The 20,603-nt window shown below is 33.4% G+C and overlaps 1 protein-coding gene across 1 annotated transcript; it reads left to right on the forward strand.

Annotated features, from left to right (window-relative positions):
- The first annotated feature begins 3,742 nt into the window (after positions 1 to 3,742).
- LOC124356903 (actin-like protein 6B) lies at positions 3,743 to 5,532 on the forward strand. Its single transcript, XM_046808192.1, has one exon. The coding sequence runs from the start codon at positions 3,938 to 3,940 to the stop codon at positions 5,255 to 5,257; it is 1,320 nt and encodes a 439-aa protein (XP_046664148.1). The 5' UTR covers positions 3,743 to 3,937; the 3' UTR covers positions 5,258 to 5,532.
- The last annotated feature ends 15,071 nt before the right edge of the window (positions 5,533 to 20,603 follow it).

A 20,603-nucleotide genomic window follows, 5' to 3' on the forward strand; every position in this document is an offset into this window, starting at 1 on the left:
TGTTCAATTTTTACAGGCCTTTTGTTCAGTTTCTGGTAATGATTTAAGTTTGATGTTATATGCATCACACTTACGGCAGCTGTCTGTGACTGGGAGCATGAAAGTGATAATTAAAATCATTATTAAAAACCTTTCTAAAGACAAAGGGTGAAACATGATCAACCTGATTTTCTTCAACATACATTTTGTACATGATTGAGATATTTAAGTTGGGCGAAAGATACTTTCGATTTGGATTTTTTTACCCTAGAGTAGTGGGAATCATAAGCTGGAAACTTAACTAATGAAGTCCTTTCCTTTTGCAGCCTATGATCAGGGGTTTTATTTTTAGGGGCTTTTCCTTGTCCTCTCTTGTCTTTTGGTTGGGGTTATGGCGTTGTCTTTATTTTTAATGGCCCGTGAAATTCTGCCATCACTTACTCCTAAAAAACTTTTTTAAAATACTCCTTACATACCCTGACTTCTTCTCCACTTTCCTTTTTTAAGTTATAAATCCTTGTAAACATTCGTTTCTCTGAATTAGATTTTGTATAAACTCTTTGTTTTTTTGACAACTGTTACTTAGTTATTTATAAAGGAGGTTTGTAGATTATGGTCCGCTAGGTCATAATAGGAATAAAATATTTTTTTACAGTGTTCAGTCGGCAATTTAAGGTGACACTTAAGAGGTGACACTTAAGTAAACAAACAAATGGCTCAAGCCACAACAATGGAACAGAATGTGGGTTAGGCCACACGGCTGTGGCTTGGGCCACTATTCAGTTTGCAGCTGACTCAAAGACCAATAATAAACAAACAAACTAGTGCTGCTATCTATCAGAAAAATGGAAAAGGTGGCTTGGGTCGATATGCAGTATTTTAGAATAGAGTGTTAGAGATATTCTAAGGCTCATATCTCAATATTGCTAATTTTGTGGGTTAGGCCACTTGTCCGCTTAGCGCCTCATGGTACACCGAGGATATAGTCTGAAAACTTTGGTCAGTAAATAAAGATTTACTTTTTTAGCTATCCCCTTAATAGTGACGATAAGCTAGACATGAACAAAGAAGGTGATAACTAAATATTTTTGAAGTGAAAACTTCTTTAGGCGCGTTGAGCGTTTTGGTAGAGGGTAAAATCCTCGGTTCGCGTCACCGACATGCTAATGATACTAACCTGCATGAAAAAGTCAGTCTCGCTGTGTTTTTTAACCGTAGACTTGGCCGCGGACTACTAACCTGCATGAAAAAGTCAGTCTCGCTGTGTTAAAACTGTCCCGGCGGAGTATGAAAACAGACTGCGAAAACCAGTGACCTTTACGGCTTCCTCTCGCGATTTAAAAGTGAAGCCAATGTCGTACAATTCTGTAAGATGCGTCAAATTAAAGCTCTTAATATTGGCAATCTATTGGTTACATTTTTAAATATTAAAAAAATTTCGAAATAATTTTGATTATTGTTTACATTTTACATAGCGTTTACAATGACAAGAAAAAAGTAGTAAGCGAGGATTTTTTTAATTTTTTGGTCAGACAAAATTTGTCAGCGAGAAAGTTGTGTGAAAATAGATGAATATTTTTTTTGTAATTTATCATTTTTTTATTGGAAGTTTAGTTTAGCCTGTAGTAGCGTATGAAGTGATGAGTGAACGTTTCTGCCGGAACTGTAGTTGGCGCATTGGCTCACTGATACCGTATTAACTCAATAAATTAGTTTATTGTGCAATAAAAATACCTTTACGAAAGAACCAAGTTAATTTAACTAATTTATTAGTTTTAAAAATATTGTGGGTTTAATTGTTATTGCAATTATATACTTTATCCGTAGCAATAACTGTATTATTTACAACGGTGTTCAACTCACTGTTGTTCATTCGGTGTTTACTCACTTGTATCCTATGTTTAACTAACTATTAATATTGAGCAATTACAACATATTTTTATACAGATAAATGCATAATGAAAACAACGAATATATTTTTAAACATTTTAAATATTTGTACGAATATTTGTATTTAAAATTTAGCATTATTCATTTTAATTATGTTTTTAATATTTAACCTCTTCATCATGAAATGAGTATTATTACGATATAAGATTTATCTTACTAGCGTGGTAAAATAGATTTCTAGTTATTTGATAATATTTTTTCGTGGATTTTAAAATTGTAAAATTAAAAACGCGTCACATTTACAATTACAGATGTACTGCTACTATAACGTATTGTTAATTACTCTCAACTTAATAGTTCCGTTTTCACTTCTATCGGCAGTCCCACGACTGCTACTTTTTTATTTTTATTCTTTCCACGACCTAATGCATAATAATGTTTTTTTTTTCATATTCGCTCGTTTAATATAACGTTTCACTAATTTAATTAAATTCTTTGTATTAGATTTTTATAAAATCCATAGCAAAGTTTATGTCGGCCAATTCTCCAATTTCAAAAATCAAGAAGTATGAAAGGAGTATGATCAATATCAAAGGATTATGACTCTTAACTGGCATATCCATGATTACATTTTTTTCGGTTTCACAACTTTATATTTGTCTAATTATTTATTAAGGTACTTTTCGCTGATACAAACAGTTTTAATGTATAACTAAATTTAGCTAATAAATTTGTAGATCGTACTTTCTGTACTTTTGAAAACAAATTCCGAAATCAGTGATTTCATCATTAGGTGACTTCAAAGATCTTTTATACAAATAATAATGCGTTTGTGTTAGAGAAAGTGTATATACTAAACTAAATTTGAACTTTACTTCTTTACTTTAAAGTAAAAATATATAAATGTGCATGTAACATAAAATTACATAGACATTGAAAAATCATTCAAGACGTTAAAAGTGATTGAAAACTAGACGAACAAAAATTCTTACCATGAATATACGTAGAAAAGATCATGAGTTCATAAAATTAAGTGCAGTGACCGAGGCGTCTATTATATTAGACAAACTGATTTATAAATTAGGCAGCCGACATAAGCATTGCAACAAATAAAATATCTGCAATAATGTCAAAATTGTGCTTAACAACTACTAGAAACCAATCATAATTACAAGTATATTGGAAAGAACATGTACATTGTAGAAATTGACATAAAAAGAGAAAATCAGATACAAAAGAAGAATTACACATTTATTTAAATTCTGGTTGACATTCTAAAAACACAGCGAGTAAAAATTTGAAACCCAAGATAATCCTAATTAAAGAAATTACAGTATCAATTACAAAAATGTCATAATCACATCTGTTTTACTAAAATATGAGTTTAAAATTCGTTTAAATTTATGAAATTAGCATCCACCATTTTATAAATAAATATTTTCAATAAGAAAAACATACTTGACTATCAGACACTAAACAATGCGAGGTTTTATACATGTTTATATGAATATTATTCTTGTTTTTTCTTCTAATACTATTTCCTGAAGTTAGGACAACCTCCCTTGAATCACTCTCTATATATATATATAAAATCCATTTAGTACATTATAATATTGTCATTTTCTTACGGTAAGAATGAACGTATATCTAGTTTGTGTAAAACAAAATTGCAGTTGTGAGCTGTGGATTTAGCGGATATAGGCTAAATCCAAGCGTTGTGGAATCAAATTTAATATTATATCGTAAATGTTCGGGCACGCTCGGTCATTTAGATGGGACATCTCTTGCTTTTAGAACATTTCTAGGTATTTAAACGCTTATTTATTTACCTCAACAAAGTCGAACTGAAGGAGATTTTGTCAGTTTTTCTATATCTCTTTGTAATTAGAGCTGTGGTGGTTGTGTTGTGAGTCGTGTCGGTGGCTGACTGGCGTCTTTTTAAGTATGTGTTTTTGTATGGATTGTTTAGTCACTTAAACCGGTTATGAATTTGTTTAATTAATATTAATGTTTACTGTGTATATGTAATTATTATTGTCTTGTATTGTATCAAAACAAACTATTAAAAATGAGTGGAGGTGGAATGTTATACGGTGGAGACGAAATCGGTGCAATTGTTTTTGATGTGGGACACCATTCATTAAGAGTAGGTTATGCACAAGAAGATTCTCCTAAAGCTGAAATTCCAGCTGTAGTTGGAGTCAGTGAAGATGGAAATTCAACAGCAGCGATTGCCGAAAGTATGGAAGTGGACAAAAAACTAGATTCCAATATTACTTCCAATTCAAAATATTATGTAGATACTACTGTTCTCAGTGTTCCAAGGAAAGGTATGGAGATTGTCAGCTATATGAAAGATGGTGTTATAGATGACTGGGATTTGTTTGAGAAAGTGCTTGATTATACTTATGCCAAATGCATTCAATCTGAATCAGAATATCACCCAGTCTTGATGTCTGAATCACCTTGGAATCCTAGAAATAAAAGGGAAAAACTCACTGAAATTATGTTTGAAAAATACAATGTCCCTGCATTTTTTTTAGTTAAGAATGCTGTTCTTGCAGCATTTGCTAATGGCCGTGCAACTGGCTTAGTTGTGGATAGTGGAGCCACACATACTTCCGCAGTACCTGTCCAGGATGGGTTTGTTCTAACTCAAGCGATTGTCAAGTCACCTCTTGGTGGAGATTATATTACAATGCAATGTAAACAGTTTCTGCAGGATAATAACATTGAAGTTATCCCAACGTACATGATAGCAGGTAAAGAGCCAGTGAATGAGAAAGAGAAAGGTAATTGGACTAAGAAAAAGAACCTTCCGGAAGTTACAAATTCTTGGCATAATTATATGGTCAAGAAAGTTATTCAAGACTTTCAAAATTGTGTTCTTCAGGTTTCAGAGGCACCTTATGATGAAAATAACGTTTCATCTATGCCAGCTGTACATTACGAATTTCCCCATGGCTATCATCAAGAGTTTGGTGTAGAGCGTTTTCGTATTCCTGAAGCAATGTTTGATCCAAGTGTTGCTCCTGTGCGTGGGGGAATTGTAGGAAATACAATGTTGGGTGTTGGACATATAGTTACGACGAGTGTTGGAATGTGTGATCCAGATGTCCGACCGGCTCTATATGGAAGTGTTGTTGTAACTGGAGGTAATTCCTTCATGCAAGGGTTTCCTGAGCGGCTAAATAGAGACTTGTCGATGCGTATTCCATCAAGCATGAGGTTGAAACTTATTTCAGCCAATGGTTCAGCAGAAAGAAGATTTGGTTCATGGATTGGTGGCTCCATTCTGGCATCAATTGGAACTTTTCAACAAATGTGGATTAGCAGTCAAGAATATGAAGAGGCTGGCAAGGGCCAAATTGACAGAAAATGCCCTTAGGCAGGTTTATGAACCTAAGTTAGGCTTATGCCTATTTATGTGTATAATTTAGATTTTGAGTTTCTAACTTGAGTGTAATTCCAAAGTAAGTTTTATTTGAATGGCCTACTATAAAACCATTAAATGTTATTTTAAGTAATAGTAGCTTACTATTTGTTTCTGATTTTATTTAATCATACCAGTTACATGTATGAATCTGTTTAAAAGTAGATGTTTTACTGTATTGTATTGAATATTGTAGGCCTAATCTTGTCATAAAACGTTTTCTACTCTCATGTAGTTCAGATTTATTTTAACTTATGCCTAATTAGTTTAGTGTCTAATAGATAGTTTTTCATTCTTCATTGTGATATAGTAAGAAGAATATATATATTCCATATCCTATACAGCTGCATGTGTAACTGACTGACTGATAGGGTATACAAATTCTAACCCACTTCTAGAAGTGCTAATTTTAGAAGTGAAATTTTGCACACCCACATAGCTTTGGTTGCAGTATAATAAGAGGCCACCACCACAATAGAATCCTACTATATCCTTAAAAACAGTAAAAAGTAACTAAATGTTAAACTGTTTTGTTTGTTACATTTTATAGATAAACATTGTAGATAGTTTTTATATAATGTAATTCGTGTCAACATTTTTGTTTATATAATTTAGATAATCATAAATATGATTCTATTGTTGTGGTGGCCTCTTATTATACTGCAGCCGTAGCTTTTACCTTCAAACCTCCGGGTAAAGTCTGTAAACCGGAATTTTTGGTACTTTGGGATTATACCGACCACACCCAGACATGAATCGTTATTTGACATTTTGCTTCTACTGGTTACTAGATTAGCGTAGAACAATATAAAACAGGAATTGTCTTTATCGCAAACCCCTCACCATCCTCAGATAGAGGTCAAAGTCGAGCGGTCTAGTAGATAACGTGATTGCAGAGTCTCGCCGCCCGTTCAGCTGGTTCGTCGCTTTGTTGTACTTCCGTGTTTTACCTCTACATTTCTCCAAACACAAAAATTCAACAAAAACGAACATTACCAAACTAAAACTAAACTCTTTATTGAAAAAACACTCAAAACTTGTTTTTATTCTTGATCACATTCCGCCACCCAAAATGCGAGTGCCTCCGGCCATGTCAAGGAAAGAAAAACATCCCTCGAGATAGTACCTATCAGTAAAATATCAAATTCTAGAGGGGCTGATCAGAAATATAAATTGAATTGTAATGGAAAGGCAATTATGTACAGTGCAAATCATGTGATGCTGCGCGGCCTGCCCTGCCGTAATCGGGGTTCTCGAGAAAGATAAGATAACAGCGACAAAAATACCGATCACAATACCTGGAAATGCTTGTAAGTTTGTAATTTTGCAATTAAAGAGTTGTTTTTTCGTTCTATCATGTCTATTTCTATAAATTTATATTTTTGTGTTCTTCATACTGGTGTGGTCGGTATAATCCCAAAGTACCGAATTTTTTACTTGTTAACCCTTCAAAAAGATTCGTGGAATATGCCCTGTTTTGCCCTTGCAGGCTTTTGTTAAGCCCGATAGCGGGTGAACCATTAGAGCTAGCTCGGATCTGACGAAAAATCCTGTCGGGAATAAAGTCCCCTACAAAACAGGTCAAGTGACTTTTTGCTCTATCTCAAATTTACCTTCCGGGCTTGATAGTGGCTAAACAGTTGGTCATAGTTCAAATCTAATTTTTTAAGGGTTTTAGCAAAAATGTCTTATCTACAAAATAGGCATATTAGATAGTTTTTCAGAATCTCTACTGATCTAGCTGAAAAACGCTTTGGAAATCAAAAATTTTCACGTGTAGTCTTTTACTTGAAGCCCTGTAGCATCTAAACCGTATGTTGTAGCTTAAAAAAATGTTTTTTTTTTATTTAGGAAATGATGTGATCTACAAAAAAGATCCAGTGACTGTTTGCCCTATCTTTATTGGTTTGTCACAAAACGCTTTTAAATGGAAACGTTTTTGAATTTTCACGTCAAAATTCAGTTTCCAGGCTCGATAGCGGCAAAATTGTTTGCCGTAGCTCAAAACACAAACTAAGTAAGAGTTAGGCAATGGCGTGATCCACAACACAGTTCCAGTGACATTTCTTCCTAACTCTATTAGCCGCAAAATGAGATTATATGCCTACTTTTTGTAATTTTCCCGTGAAATTTTGATTCCTGGCTACATAGCGGTGAAACCATTAATCATAGCCACACATTTCTAACAAGATTTAGTAAATGACGTGATTTACAAAAAAGGTTAAGTAACTTTATACCCTATCCGCAATGGTTCGGTCGCAAAACTCGTTTAAATGCAAATATTTTGTGATTTTTACATGAAAATTGTATGTCTGGGGTCGATAGCGACCGAACAGTTGGTTGTATCTTAAATCATAAACTTTTTATAAGTTGACAAGGATGACATCTACAAAAAGGTCATGTACCTTTTTTCATATATCCTTCTGTAAGCCCGAAAAATGCTCAATAGCAAAATCTTTTTCATTAATTGTAAGCAACTAAAATTGGTATAATCCTATCCGGTTCCAGATTGAGCTTGTATTAATACGTAAACTATTGACTTTTATACTTTTTGCTGTGTCGATATAACTTATCTGGTTTATAAAATTCCCTCAGAAAAGAACCACATAATCTTTAACCCCCGATAACATTAAACCTCCCTCCCGGGAATCATACCTGGCATGACTAGATAAACTCCTGAGCAAATTAAACCCCCTAATCAACTTAAAACTACTGACAGGGTATTTTTTTTTATTATATTTATACTAAACAATTCACTATAGCTGACCACTGCAGACTTTTCTCCCATGCTCTGTACTGGCTAAACCAAAACTTGTAGTTAAAATCTGAGACCGGAATTGAAACACAAAATTAAATTTCCAATAAGAAAGGTCTAGTCACTTTTTCTCTTATCTCTAATGGTTAAGCCACAAAATGCCCTTGTAGTCAAAACTTTCACGAAATCTGGAAAATTCAATAAAATTTGTCTTCTTTAAACTCCCAGAATCCTGATCTAATGCTCGGACTTAACCTATCCCGCAATTCTGCTTACCCCCGAATTTATTAACATCCCACTTAGGGGCCTGGTAGGGTAGCCCCCAGGGAGCCGAAGGCGAGTATATATATACTATTACATGTATATATGCATAAATACTATATAGACCCAGGAAAAATATGTAAGTTGGTTATAGTGTGTAACCTTGAAGAAATGGGTTGCAGTATTAGTGGCCACCAACATAATTGGATGATGATTATCGAATGATTCGAATCATCGATATTCATGACCATCCAAAGGACTGAAAGCAAAATGTCAGACCAAATATCGTAATAGATATTTCAAAGAACAATATGGTTTTGCTAGTTTTCAATCTTGGAAATTAATGTATAAATATTAATATAATTTACTTATTAAAATATAATGTATAAAATATTACAACTAAACAATAACATCTAATTAACTTATGTATTTTCAAGGATAAACATGACTGCTTGTGAAACAGAGAAGACACATATTATACCACTATTAGTCAGTAATAAAACACATGATTTTAATTTTGAATTTATTTCCAAACATGATTTACTTTGAATTAATTTTGAGTGATAGGCCTAATGTCAAACTGAATTAAGTTTTATGCTTTTAAAATCGTATTATAGTGAAGCTATGCTTTATATGTAAAATAAATGTATTTGTTTCATATTACATAAAACAACTAAACTTTATTTAACCGATGTTTGAGCAGCGTGTTCAAGATGCTGTCTAAAGTACATTCACTAATTAAACAGTCATAGTTTGATTGATTTCAAATAAAATGGTACACGATTTTTCATTATATTCAATTTACCAAGTTTAGAATGTTCAAAAAGTCTTCTCAAGATTGGTTTTAGACAGGTCTGGTCTGTCCTTACTTTTCTTGCAGCAAAACACTATTTTTGATTTCCACCTTCAATTCTAGTTTTCATTGTGTCAATACAAACTGAATAATTAGGATTTAAAGGAGCAAGGTCATTATCTTGTAACTATTTAAAATATTGCTCAGTGTTCATAAAAACATTTTGTGCCAATATCTGCATATTCATTTCCATTGTTCTTGTCATCACTAGCCTTCTACAAAAACAAAATACCAACAGCTGGTAATAACATCACTAGTCTAAATAAAGAAAGCTGGCAAAGATTAATTACGAATATCTATAGATTAAATGTTGTATTTAATAATATAAATATTTAAAATAAATCGATAATCATAATCTGATTGTGTTAGTGATTGCTTATTATACTATAGCCAAGAAATGTTTGTAGAAATCCTGTATGTATAGTGTATTTTTATGATTGACCTAGATGAGCAATATTTTCCTTTCACTGTTAATCAAATATGCCTACCACATGACTAAAGCTGTGATTGCCTTCCTTGCGATCATCAAAAAATAACAAACATCGTTTGCTTACAATAACAGAAAAAGTAATACTTCAAACAGTTAAGTCAACCAGAAACATTAACTAGGACAGGGGTTATCAATCTTTCAGGCTTTATACTTCCCTTAGTAGACTGAAATTGGATCATACCTCTCCTCTACCATTATCACCTCATGTGGTCAACACTGTTGAATTAAGGGTAGATTTGTAAAAATTTTGATACATTTTTACAAAAATTTTAATATTACCTCAAATAAAACCATTATGAAAGTTATCTAATTGGAATAGTCTTTGCCTACAATTATTGCCACCAGTGAGTTTTATAAATATATAATTTTTTAACAAAATCTACAAAAGATAGTAGTTTAACACTATTATATCAGTAATATTGTAAGTTGGTGAGAAGGTTAGCACTGTTTATCTATAACAGTTGTTTTAATATCTTGTTTTAGCAGTGACAATGGACATCCCAGGCCATTTCTGACGTCCAGTTTTGCTTGATATTTTGACTTAGATAAGTTAATGTTGAAAATCCAGACTCACAGAGGTGTATGGATGGGAACAGTACTAACAACTTTACAGCTTCCAAAGCAACTTGTGGGTAAACAGGAAGATAACTCAACCAAAAGTATTCAAACCTATGTCATGTTTTGAAATTCTACCTTTGCTTGAGAATCACATTTTGTCAATTGCCTGTTCCTAAATATTGTCAGAAAGTACACCCATATTGATTTTATATAGATCACTTGTCAGCTTAAATTGCCAGCTCTTTGGCCTAATATCTGAAAAATACTGGCCAATTTAATTTTTAAGTAATGTAAATTCAATGATACAAGGTCTTTACATTAGTTGATAAATCACAGCGGTGGATATATCTTCAGCTTTCTTGTTGTCCATTTTAAAACCTCTAGTACAATAGAGTTTCCAAATGTCCAGGCCCCATGGCATCATTACTGCATGCAGTATAAAAAGCAGCCACCACAACAATTGAATCAACTATCGGTTAGAAATATTTAAACTATCTATAACTAGAATATAAAAACATTTGACCTATAGATATACATGATTAATAATTGCTAGCTGTTTTTATTTGACAAAATAACAATATTCTTTAAAATTAAGTTAATTCAAAGTAAAATCATTTCCTTATTGAGTAATGACATCGCAAGAACAATGATATGGCGATGAATATGCACTTTTTGAGTCAAAATATATTTTTAAACTGTACTGAGGAGGTGAATACTAGAATGAAAGGTGGAAATCAAATAGTGTTTTGTTGCAAGAAAAGTTAAAGCAAAGCACTTGAGAAGACTAGGTGGAACCAAACCAACTATGACCTTCTAATAAATTAATGTAGTTTGGACGTCATCAGTATGTGCAGAAATACCATTGCAAATTGGCTATCATTTTGTAAAGAGGTTTACTTTGGATGGTTATAAAAATATTACTATAGCAGAACCCCTCTAATCCGTCACCTACGGGACTGGCAGTATGGTCAGAACACAAAAAAGGTCGGAGTATCCAAAAGAGTGCATGTATATGCTCTATTTATTACATTTTAATATTGTTCAGTAATACAGTACAGTATATATATTATTAAATAGTTATTATTATTTATTAATACATACTGTACAGTAGTATCATATAAAGAAACAATTTTTCAATGAAATAAACAAGATATGAACTTAAAAAGTCTATACACATTGTTTTACAGTAAAAACAACAAACAAATTACTTAGAAAAACGTCAGTTATAGATGTTTGTTTAGCATATGAAATTATAGACTTAGCTGCAGTGTCTTTACCCACAAAATGTCTACTGGAGTAGAAGTTGGGTTCTGCTCTATGTACTGAAGGGCGATGTCGAATGTGTGCATGGCATTTGTGTGTGAAATCTGGGTAAGGGGTTTGTTATCTTCACTGTCCCAGTCCTTGTTTACAGTTTTTCTCTTCATCGTTTTCCATAACAGCGGAAACAATCGGGTCATCATTGAGCTGTTCATAGGATTCAATCTTTGTCACATTTTTTTATCCACTTTTCAACTTCATTGGCAGGAACGTTTGTTTCTAGAGTTTGTAGATCTGTAACAATTTCCTGTGTTGTTGTTTTGCTCGTCTTCGGTCTGGTCATTTTCACTCAACGTCCGGCCAAAGCTTAGGCCATGATTTCCGCAGTGTGTCGGGTTTCATTTCATCCCATGATGTAGGTAGCATTTTTTAAGTTCAGGGATTTTATAGTCTCAAATATATTACAGATTTTTCTAAGATTAAGCTGATGTAATTTCTGCAATATTCCCTTTTTTAATCATCCGATAACCCCCTGATCCATTGGTTGAATGAGTGATGTCACATTTGGAGGGAGAAAGAGAGTTTTTTGTTAGCTTTCACCAAGACTTTCTCAGATGGATGTGACAGTGCATTATCCAACAGCAGTAGAGCACGAACAGGCAGTTTTTTTGTTACAAGGATTCTTTGACCGATGGGACAAACTCATCAAAAAACCAAGATTTGAAGAGGTTGTAGTCCATCCAAGCAGATTTTTTATTGCAGTAATAAACTGGCAAGGAAGATGGGTTTATATTTTTGAACGCCCTAGGCTTCTTTATTTGCCAATAACAAACAGAGGAAGCTTATGCGTACCATCTGCGTTGCTACAAGGAGTGACTTATCCTATCTTTCATAAGTTTCGTTCCTACCACTGATTCATTTGAAGTTTTCAAGCGTTTTTGTTGGTCACATTTTAAAGTTTAGCCCTGTCTCATCGACATTATAAACTTGGCAAGGTAAAATTTCATTTTCTTAGACAACTTCTTAGAACTTCACTGAAAACTCCTCAGCAGCCTCGTCATCAGCAGATAGTTTTTCAGAAATGGAAACATACAGGACTCCATCACAGGTTTTCCAGCGATCATCCAGCCCTCACTAGCTGCGAACTCACATCCGGCTTCCAGTTTTTTATTGTCTTTTCTTTTAAAATTGGTCCAGATATCAGGGTTCTTTTTCTTCTTTCTTGACAGAACCACACCCACAAAACGTTATCAAGCATGTCAAGTCTAGGTTTTTTAGTGTTTTGCGATTCTTAAGAGCGTTTTCACTATCAATTGTAATTGTTTATGATTCAAAGTTTTTTCTATTTTCCCTCGAATCCTTAATTGTAGAAACACCTACATTGAGTTCCTTCACAATTTTTTGGAGTGATTCTCTTTTTTCCAATCTTTGTAGCATTGCTAATTTTCCATTTAGTGAAAAAGTTATGTGTTTACGTTTTTCTCTTGACATGTTGAAAAAACAAACAACTCTAAACTGTGAGTTAAAATCAACAAAATATAAAACTACACAGTACAGTACAAATACACGTTCATCAACAAAAACAGGAGAAATGACACAGCACTAAAGCGAGCAAGAGATAATAACCGTAAACAATGGCGAGCGACGGGCGGTGAGTTATCAAGTCTACACAAACTCGTGAGATTGAGCATGGACGGATCAGCCGAGGGCGGATAAGAGGGGTTCTACTGTATAGTATTTTTATTTTCTATAATCTTAAATACCTATATTTCTTCTACATATACAAAAAATATAGAGTCACTATAATACAATCTTAAAAGTATATAATCTTATTGTTGCAAATTAGTTCACACAAAGTTTAAGTTCAATGTTCTTTATTTTCTAAAAATACATATATACATACAATTTATCTCCCAGTGCACCTCAAGCAGTGCATGCAGGAGTTCAGTAGAATCATACAATTATCTTTAGTGGTCATTGTCCAATTTATATTCCTATAACATTGTATACACCTAAACTAAATTTGCCAACCAGCAACAAGCAGTTTAAATCTAATAAATAATATACTAGGAGATTAATATAGTATAGCTTAGAATAAAGCAGCATAAACAATACAAACAAAAATAATGTAATGGCAAGCATTACAAATTTACAAGCAATAATTAATAAAATATATACTGTAGGTGGTAACAAGTAGTATAATTTAAAATTTAATAACTAATACATTAACACTCTTAAGTGCAGTGATAATAATAAGAAATAATAATTATTGGACTGGTAAACAATAGAATCTGATACTCCCAAACCAAATAATGTAAGTATAAATAATCCGAGTGGCAACAAATAGTCCAAGCAATATATATATATATATATATGTGTGTGTGTGTGTGTGGCTTTCATATAGTACAATTTCAACACACATTTAAACTAATTCTTTTGCAAAGTTAATAGCTTTGATTTTAACTTTATATTTTTTATCAAATATCATCTCATTGCCAAAGAATCTCACAAAGCCATTAACAAATTTTGGGCCAATATAACAAAACTGATGTCTACTCAATTCCTTGGTAAAAAATGGTACCTCAAGTTAAGCATAATTATTAGATCTGGTAGTTCTATTTGATGGTTTTAGATTGAACATAAATACTCTCTTGTGGACATACGAGTACATAATTGAGGCGTACTTATAAATCTGTGTGAAGGTAAAAATATTGTGTTCTATTAAAAGGTAGCTTTCATTATATTTTACATTGTATATATTTCGCAATGCATGTCTTTGCTCATTACAATAGGTTTTAGAACAGTGGCATATGCACTTCCAAAATGCAACATCCCATACCTCATGGTACTTTCAAACCAAGATACATACACCTGCTTTGACTGGTCACTCCCAAGGAAATTTTTCAAATGGTGAAGCGCATAGTTTATTTTCCTTAACCTTTTTGTTACATAGCTTACATGTACATCCCACTTCAAATACAATATATAAACCTAAATATTTCATACTCAACTATTTCTATACTAGAACATTCACAGCTATATATATGTTGATGGGAGTGACAATGTAATTCAAACATGTCTTGCAAATATTCTTTTGTTTTATTATTATCAAAAAGTGCAATACACTTAGACTTATTTACATACAAGCAATCTATTTCTGATCAAAAAATTAGAAATCAGAAATTTTTTATTATTCATATTCCTAGAGAACAGAGTAAAGGTCACGTGGTTATGTTACAATTATGTAGGAGTGTATGTTTGTTAGCTATGGGTTCCAGTCCTCCACTGCAGAAATTCTTGTATAGTGTAGAATGGACGTTGCAGAAACCAGGTTTTTAGTGGGGGGATGAGTTCCTTTTCTGGGAGCCTTCTTAAGCTGTCGGGCAGTGTGTTGAAGAATAAAGCTCCTCTGTAGGATGGTTTTTTCTCAGTCAGGCTCAGGTGGTGCTGGTCAAGTAGGAAGTTTCTTCCGTGTCTGGTGTGATAGGGGTGTCTGTCTCCTGTTCTTGTTTGGCCTGTCTTGATTGCGTATAGGATTGTTTCCTGAATGTAGAGTCCTATGAGGGTCAGGATTCCCAGTTCCTTGAAGGCTGTTCGGCATGTGTCCAGTGGTCCAAGGCCTTTCAAAGTTCTGACTGCTCTTTTCTGGATGACAAGCACTCTGTGGAGGTTTGTGGCTGTTGTCCCTCCCCAGGCTATCAGACCATATCTCATGTGAGACTCAAATAGCGAGTAGTACGCTGTCATGGCTACTTGAGGGTTGGTAATTTGTTTTATTCTTCTTACTACATAGAGGCTACTACTTAGTTTATTGCAGAGTTTATTCACATGGGGTTCCCAGGATAGATTTTGGTCTATGATTATGCCGAGATATTTTCCTGAGTCTATTGTGTTTACTTCTGGAAGGCCTTCATGGTAGTTTTGCCTGGGCGTGTTGATTATCTGTTGTGTTTTGGAGGCATTTAGAACCAAGTCATTATAGAGGCAGTATTGTTTCGCCATATTAAAAGTGACGTACGAGTCAACGTCTAGCTGGTCTTTGTTCTTGCTTGCTACAATCAAGGCTGTATCATCAGCGTACATAACCATTTCACAGTAGTTCTCAAGATAACTTGGGAAGTCGTTGGTTAGTAATATATATAAGACGGGGCCGAGAACTGAGCCCTGAGGCACTCCTCTATTCACCAGAAGCTGTTCGGACTTAATTTTCTGGATTGTGTTGTTTAATATGTAGGTGATTTCAACCAGTTGTTTTCTGTTACTTAAGTAGCTCCTAAACTATTCCAGTTCCTTGCCATTGATTCCAAGTGATAGAAGTTTTGTTATTATTAGTTTGTGGTCAAGACAGTCAAAAGCCTTGCTGAAGTCTAGGAGGATGCTTGTGGTTATATTTCCTTCTTCCATATTACTGATGATAGTTTCTATTAATTGAACTATTGCTGTTGTTGTTGATCTATTTTTGACAAAACCATGTTGTCTAGGAGTTAGTAGATGATGATGTTTGAGGTGATTATTCAGTACTACCCGCTCTAAAGTTTTGAGAATGTTGAAATGAGGGATATGGGCCGATAGCTGCTTGGTTCATTTGTTGGGCCCCCTTTGTACTTCGGGTAGACTTTTGCTAGTTTTAGTTGGCTAGGGAATGTTCCTTGGGTAAGTGATTTGTTTATTATATCTGTGAGTGGTGTGATAATTTCTTTTTTGCATTTTTTGATTATTTTTGATGACATCTCGTCCTCTCCGGCAGAAGTTTTAGATTTTAGAGTGTCAATAATTTTTCCAATTTCTTGTTCGTTTGTTCCTGCGAAAGTTAGTAGTGGTATCTGAGGTTGTCTGTTTGGTCCAGTTATGGGTGTTGGAGGTTTTCCATTTAGGTTTTGGGAGAGAGTTTTGTCGGCTATTGTAACGAAGAAGTTGTTTAGATGATTGGCAATGTTTGTTGGCGAGTGTATGAGTTCTTCTCCTATTTTCAGTTCTTCCAGTTGACTCTTGGTTGATTTTTCTTTTTTTTCATTATTTATTACCCTCCACATGGCCTTTGACTTGCCTAGAAATCTTCTGCAAGTCATCATTGATTCTTAGAAATAATGAACGCCTATTTTAATCCCCACATACAAGAGCGGTGTCGTCTGCATATGTAAAAAGAGAAGAATTAAGATCCATATTCAACATATTTATAAAAATAAGACATACAACTGGTCGTAACACCCCACCTTGTGTTGTTCCATAGTTCAGATCTAATGTTTCACTATACTGGTTGTTAATTTTTACAGGTTGTTTTCTTCCTTTTCAGAAAGACTCCAACCATAACAAAGCCAGGCCCACCTATACCATACATCTGAAATTTTTTATAAGTAAATTTATATCAATTACATCATAAACCTTTTGGAAATCTAAATATATTGACAATGTATACGTGTGACTATCCACAGAGGTGGTAATATTATAGATATGTTAACTCTTTACTCACAGCTTGGTCTGTACTCTTCCCTGGCAGAAACCCAAATTGATTATTTGAAAATACCTGTCTACTATCAAAATACCTAAGTAATTCACTTTTAATAATTAATTGTTTCAAATACTTTAGCAATCATACTTAATACAGAGATTGGACGATATGAAGAGACCTCAGATTCATCCCCGACTTGTAAACTGGGATCACAGCAGCTGTTTTATACTGAACTGGCATAACTCCCTGATCCAAAGATTTCTTAAATCTATTATATAATAAAGGAGAAAAAACGTTAATATCATCCTTAACCGTCAAAACACTAATGCCATCAACACCACAACTTTCCATATTTATCATTGTTTTAATTGCATTTATTACCTTAGTATGACTGACATTAAATGAGTCTAGAAACACATTACAAATATTCTGATCTTCCATAAAAAGGTCATATCCAAATACATTAAATCTAAGAGAGGAAACAATGTTTGTAAAATAATTGTTAAACTCATTGGCCATATCTTTCTCATTACCCAACACATCCACAACTCTGCCATTTACTTTAATACTACCGGTACTCTTATTTTTACTTCTTATAATTTTCTTAATTACATTCCAATAACTTTGGGAGTTACCATTACATCTATTCTCCCTTCGAATTCTCCATTTTACAATTTTAGATATACTATTATATTCATTCTTCCATAATATATTATCTTTGTTCTTGCAGTGCCTTTGGTATAGGGAGTTCTTTTGATTGATTAAAACTACCAACCCATCAGAAATCCACTCATTTTTTTTTTTTTTTTTTTTTTTTTTTGAGTAGCTTTTTTAAAAAAACAGGATGCATTATAACAGTTATTATAAATTGTATCAAATATTGAAACACTAGCATTTACATCTTGAGTTTGTAATACAGAATTCCAATTTGCTAACTTCAGCTGACTAACTCAATTTATCCTTATCAATAATTACAGTACTTCGGACTGCTTGAGAAATATTTCAAATCTGTTATTTTTAGTTCAATAGCAAAATGATTTGCAATTCCTAAACGAACATTATTACCATTACATTTAATACTTTTTGAATTCCTAACTAAAGCATGATTATGACTCAGAGGTATTAAATATTCTGGTAGGCTCATTTATTAAACTTTCAAATCCATAGGATGAAATTAATTCTAAATATTCTTTTCCCGAACCTTTTTATCATAATAAACAAACATTATATCTCCAAAAATAATTAATGGATCAATTGTTTTACTTAATATTTTTTCAAAGTCAGGCTTACATTCTTTAAATGAGAACTTGCAATTTCGATAGATACCAAAAAGAGAAATATCAGTAGGAATACCATTACAACTAACACAACATGCAACATTGATTATCTCTTCCGTGGGGAACGCAATCAACAGGTGTGTGTAGTGAAGGTCACAGTTCGTATAGATAACAGTGTTGCCCACCGCGTTGGACTCTCGGGGCTGCAGCAACATGTTGTATCCAGGGATGTTGAACTTACTTTCTTTGCCGGATTTTATCCATACTTCTGCCAGGATTATTATTTTGTATTTAAACACAAGAGTATTTAAATAAATACAAAGTTCGTCGTAATGTGCCTTCAAACTTCGAATATTCAAACAGAAAACTTTTACATTTTCCTGTGCACTTGAATGCATAAAGTTAGTATTTATTTATGTAGGTACTAATTTAGTTAGAAAGTAGTCTGTCAATCTGTTTAGCTGAGGTGATCAAAACCTTTTTATCGTTCTCTGACTTTTTCACAAAAACTTTGCCTTCCACAGTCCAGACAAAATGCAAATTATGTTCCCTGAGTTTCTTTGCACGAAATAACAACTGTTATGGGGTGTTAAGTGTGAGTTAACATAAACATTTGTTTCTGGAACACCTTGAACAAAGTCTGTGGATTTTATTTTAAAATTTTCCACTTATGTAGCAGGGCATCTGTAGTCTGTCTGCTCGAAAATTGAACAATAATGGGCTTTGATCCCTTTTCCCACTTTGTTGGAATCCAGTGCATTGCTTGCACATCAGTGGCGAAACTCAACAGTATACTGGACAATGCTGACAGCTTTTCAACGACGTCAGACATCCTTTCATTAGCTGACTCCGGAACTCTATCAATTTGAATGTTTTTATTTCTATTGTATTGCTCCATATTTTCAACTTTGATCTTATACTCAGCTACACATTTTCTTAAACCATTATTTTGTTTTGGGCAAATTGTGTGGTGTTTAACTTCAGTCAAGTACGTTTCAATTTTCCCCTCGCACTGATCAATCTTGTTAGAAAAAAATTGTATAGACTCCTTAAATTCACCCATTTGTTTCTGAAACGTAATATCATATTTTCAAATTGAGCCTTCATGGTATCCTCCATTTTATACAAAAACTCTTTGTACAATCTGGTCAAAATGTCATTAGTAATTTTTACTATTTACTCTTACCTGAGCAGTTCTTACAATTCCATGATTCACGACGTGCTTGTCCCATGTGATTCCATGTGCTTTCTAAAATATCAGCACACACAAAGTGTAGATTTGTTTTATATTGAGAACAAGCAGCGTGTTCATTCACATCAGGTGGCAGAGGATCCTCGCAAACGGCACAATCACTCATCTTGATAACATGGAGAACAAGGAAAACACAACCATACTGCTCGGCTGTCAGTGACCAACATATAAAAAAGTAAAATCGTGTGTGTGGTATTTGAGTGATGGCCACAAGTATAATGGCGATGTACATGTGTTATTTGTGCCCCTTAGTGTCGGACATGTTTATCCCTCAAAATAGTAAAAAGTAACTGCCAAACTAAACTGTAGTTTGAAGTACCTGTAACGTAATTTGATTCGACATTTTGGTTTCAGTAGTTTTAGATAATCATGAATATTAATGATTCTTAATTAATGATATAATTAATTAATCATTATACTACCGCTTATTATACTACAGCTACTTTACTCAAAACAGACTTAGTATTAGATATACTACTTGCACTCTTCAGAGGGAACCATTAATTTAACAGCCCATACGTAGACTTAAAACATTGAAAACCTAATATCAACTGTACAATTACTATTACACACAGATAGCTAGTTCATATTTCTCAGGGTAAACAAAAAGATTTGGAATACTAGCATCACTGATTGGCAAGGTCAAATCCCAAGGTCAATAAATCATGGTGCAATATATAAGTGAACAAATTAACTCATTGGCTTACATGATGAAACCATTCATTGCTGCAAGGTCTACATATATGTACACATACAGGATTTAACAAAGTCCCTCCTGAGCATTTAATAATTTCTATACTGTTGTGTGAACTTGCAAGAAAACTTTGTATACAGATTTGCTACATCAAAATATACTGTTTTGTTACATCAAAATATACTGTTTTGGTACATCAAAATATACTGTTTTGGTACATCAAAATATACTGTTTTGGTACTTCAAAATATACTGTTTTGGTACATCAAAATATACTGTTTTGGTACATCAAAATATACTGTTTTGTGCAATCAGCAACTCTTGACCCCTTTCGATCACTGAAGAGTATATGAATATTCTTAAATGTAAGTGTGGGGTCTGTATGAAATCATTTTAAAGGTCCTGATAAAATGGGAACATTAATATACAAAAAAACAAATTGTATGACCCAA

The sequence above is a fragment of the Homalodisca vitripennis genome, chromosome 3, assembly GCF_021130785.1.
Source record: "Homalodisca vitripennis isolate AUS2020 chromosome 3, UT_GWSS_2.1, whole genome shotgun sequence".
Lineage (NCBI taxonomy): Eukaryota > Metazoa > Arthropoda > Insecta > Hemiptera > Cicadellidae > Homalodisca > Homalodisca vitripennis.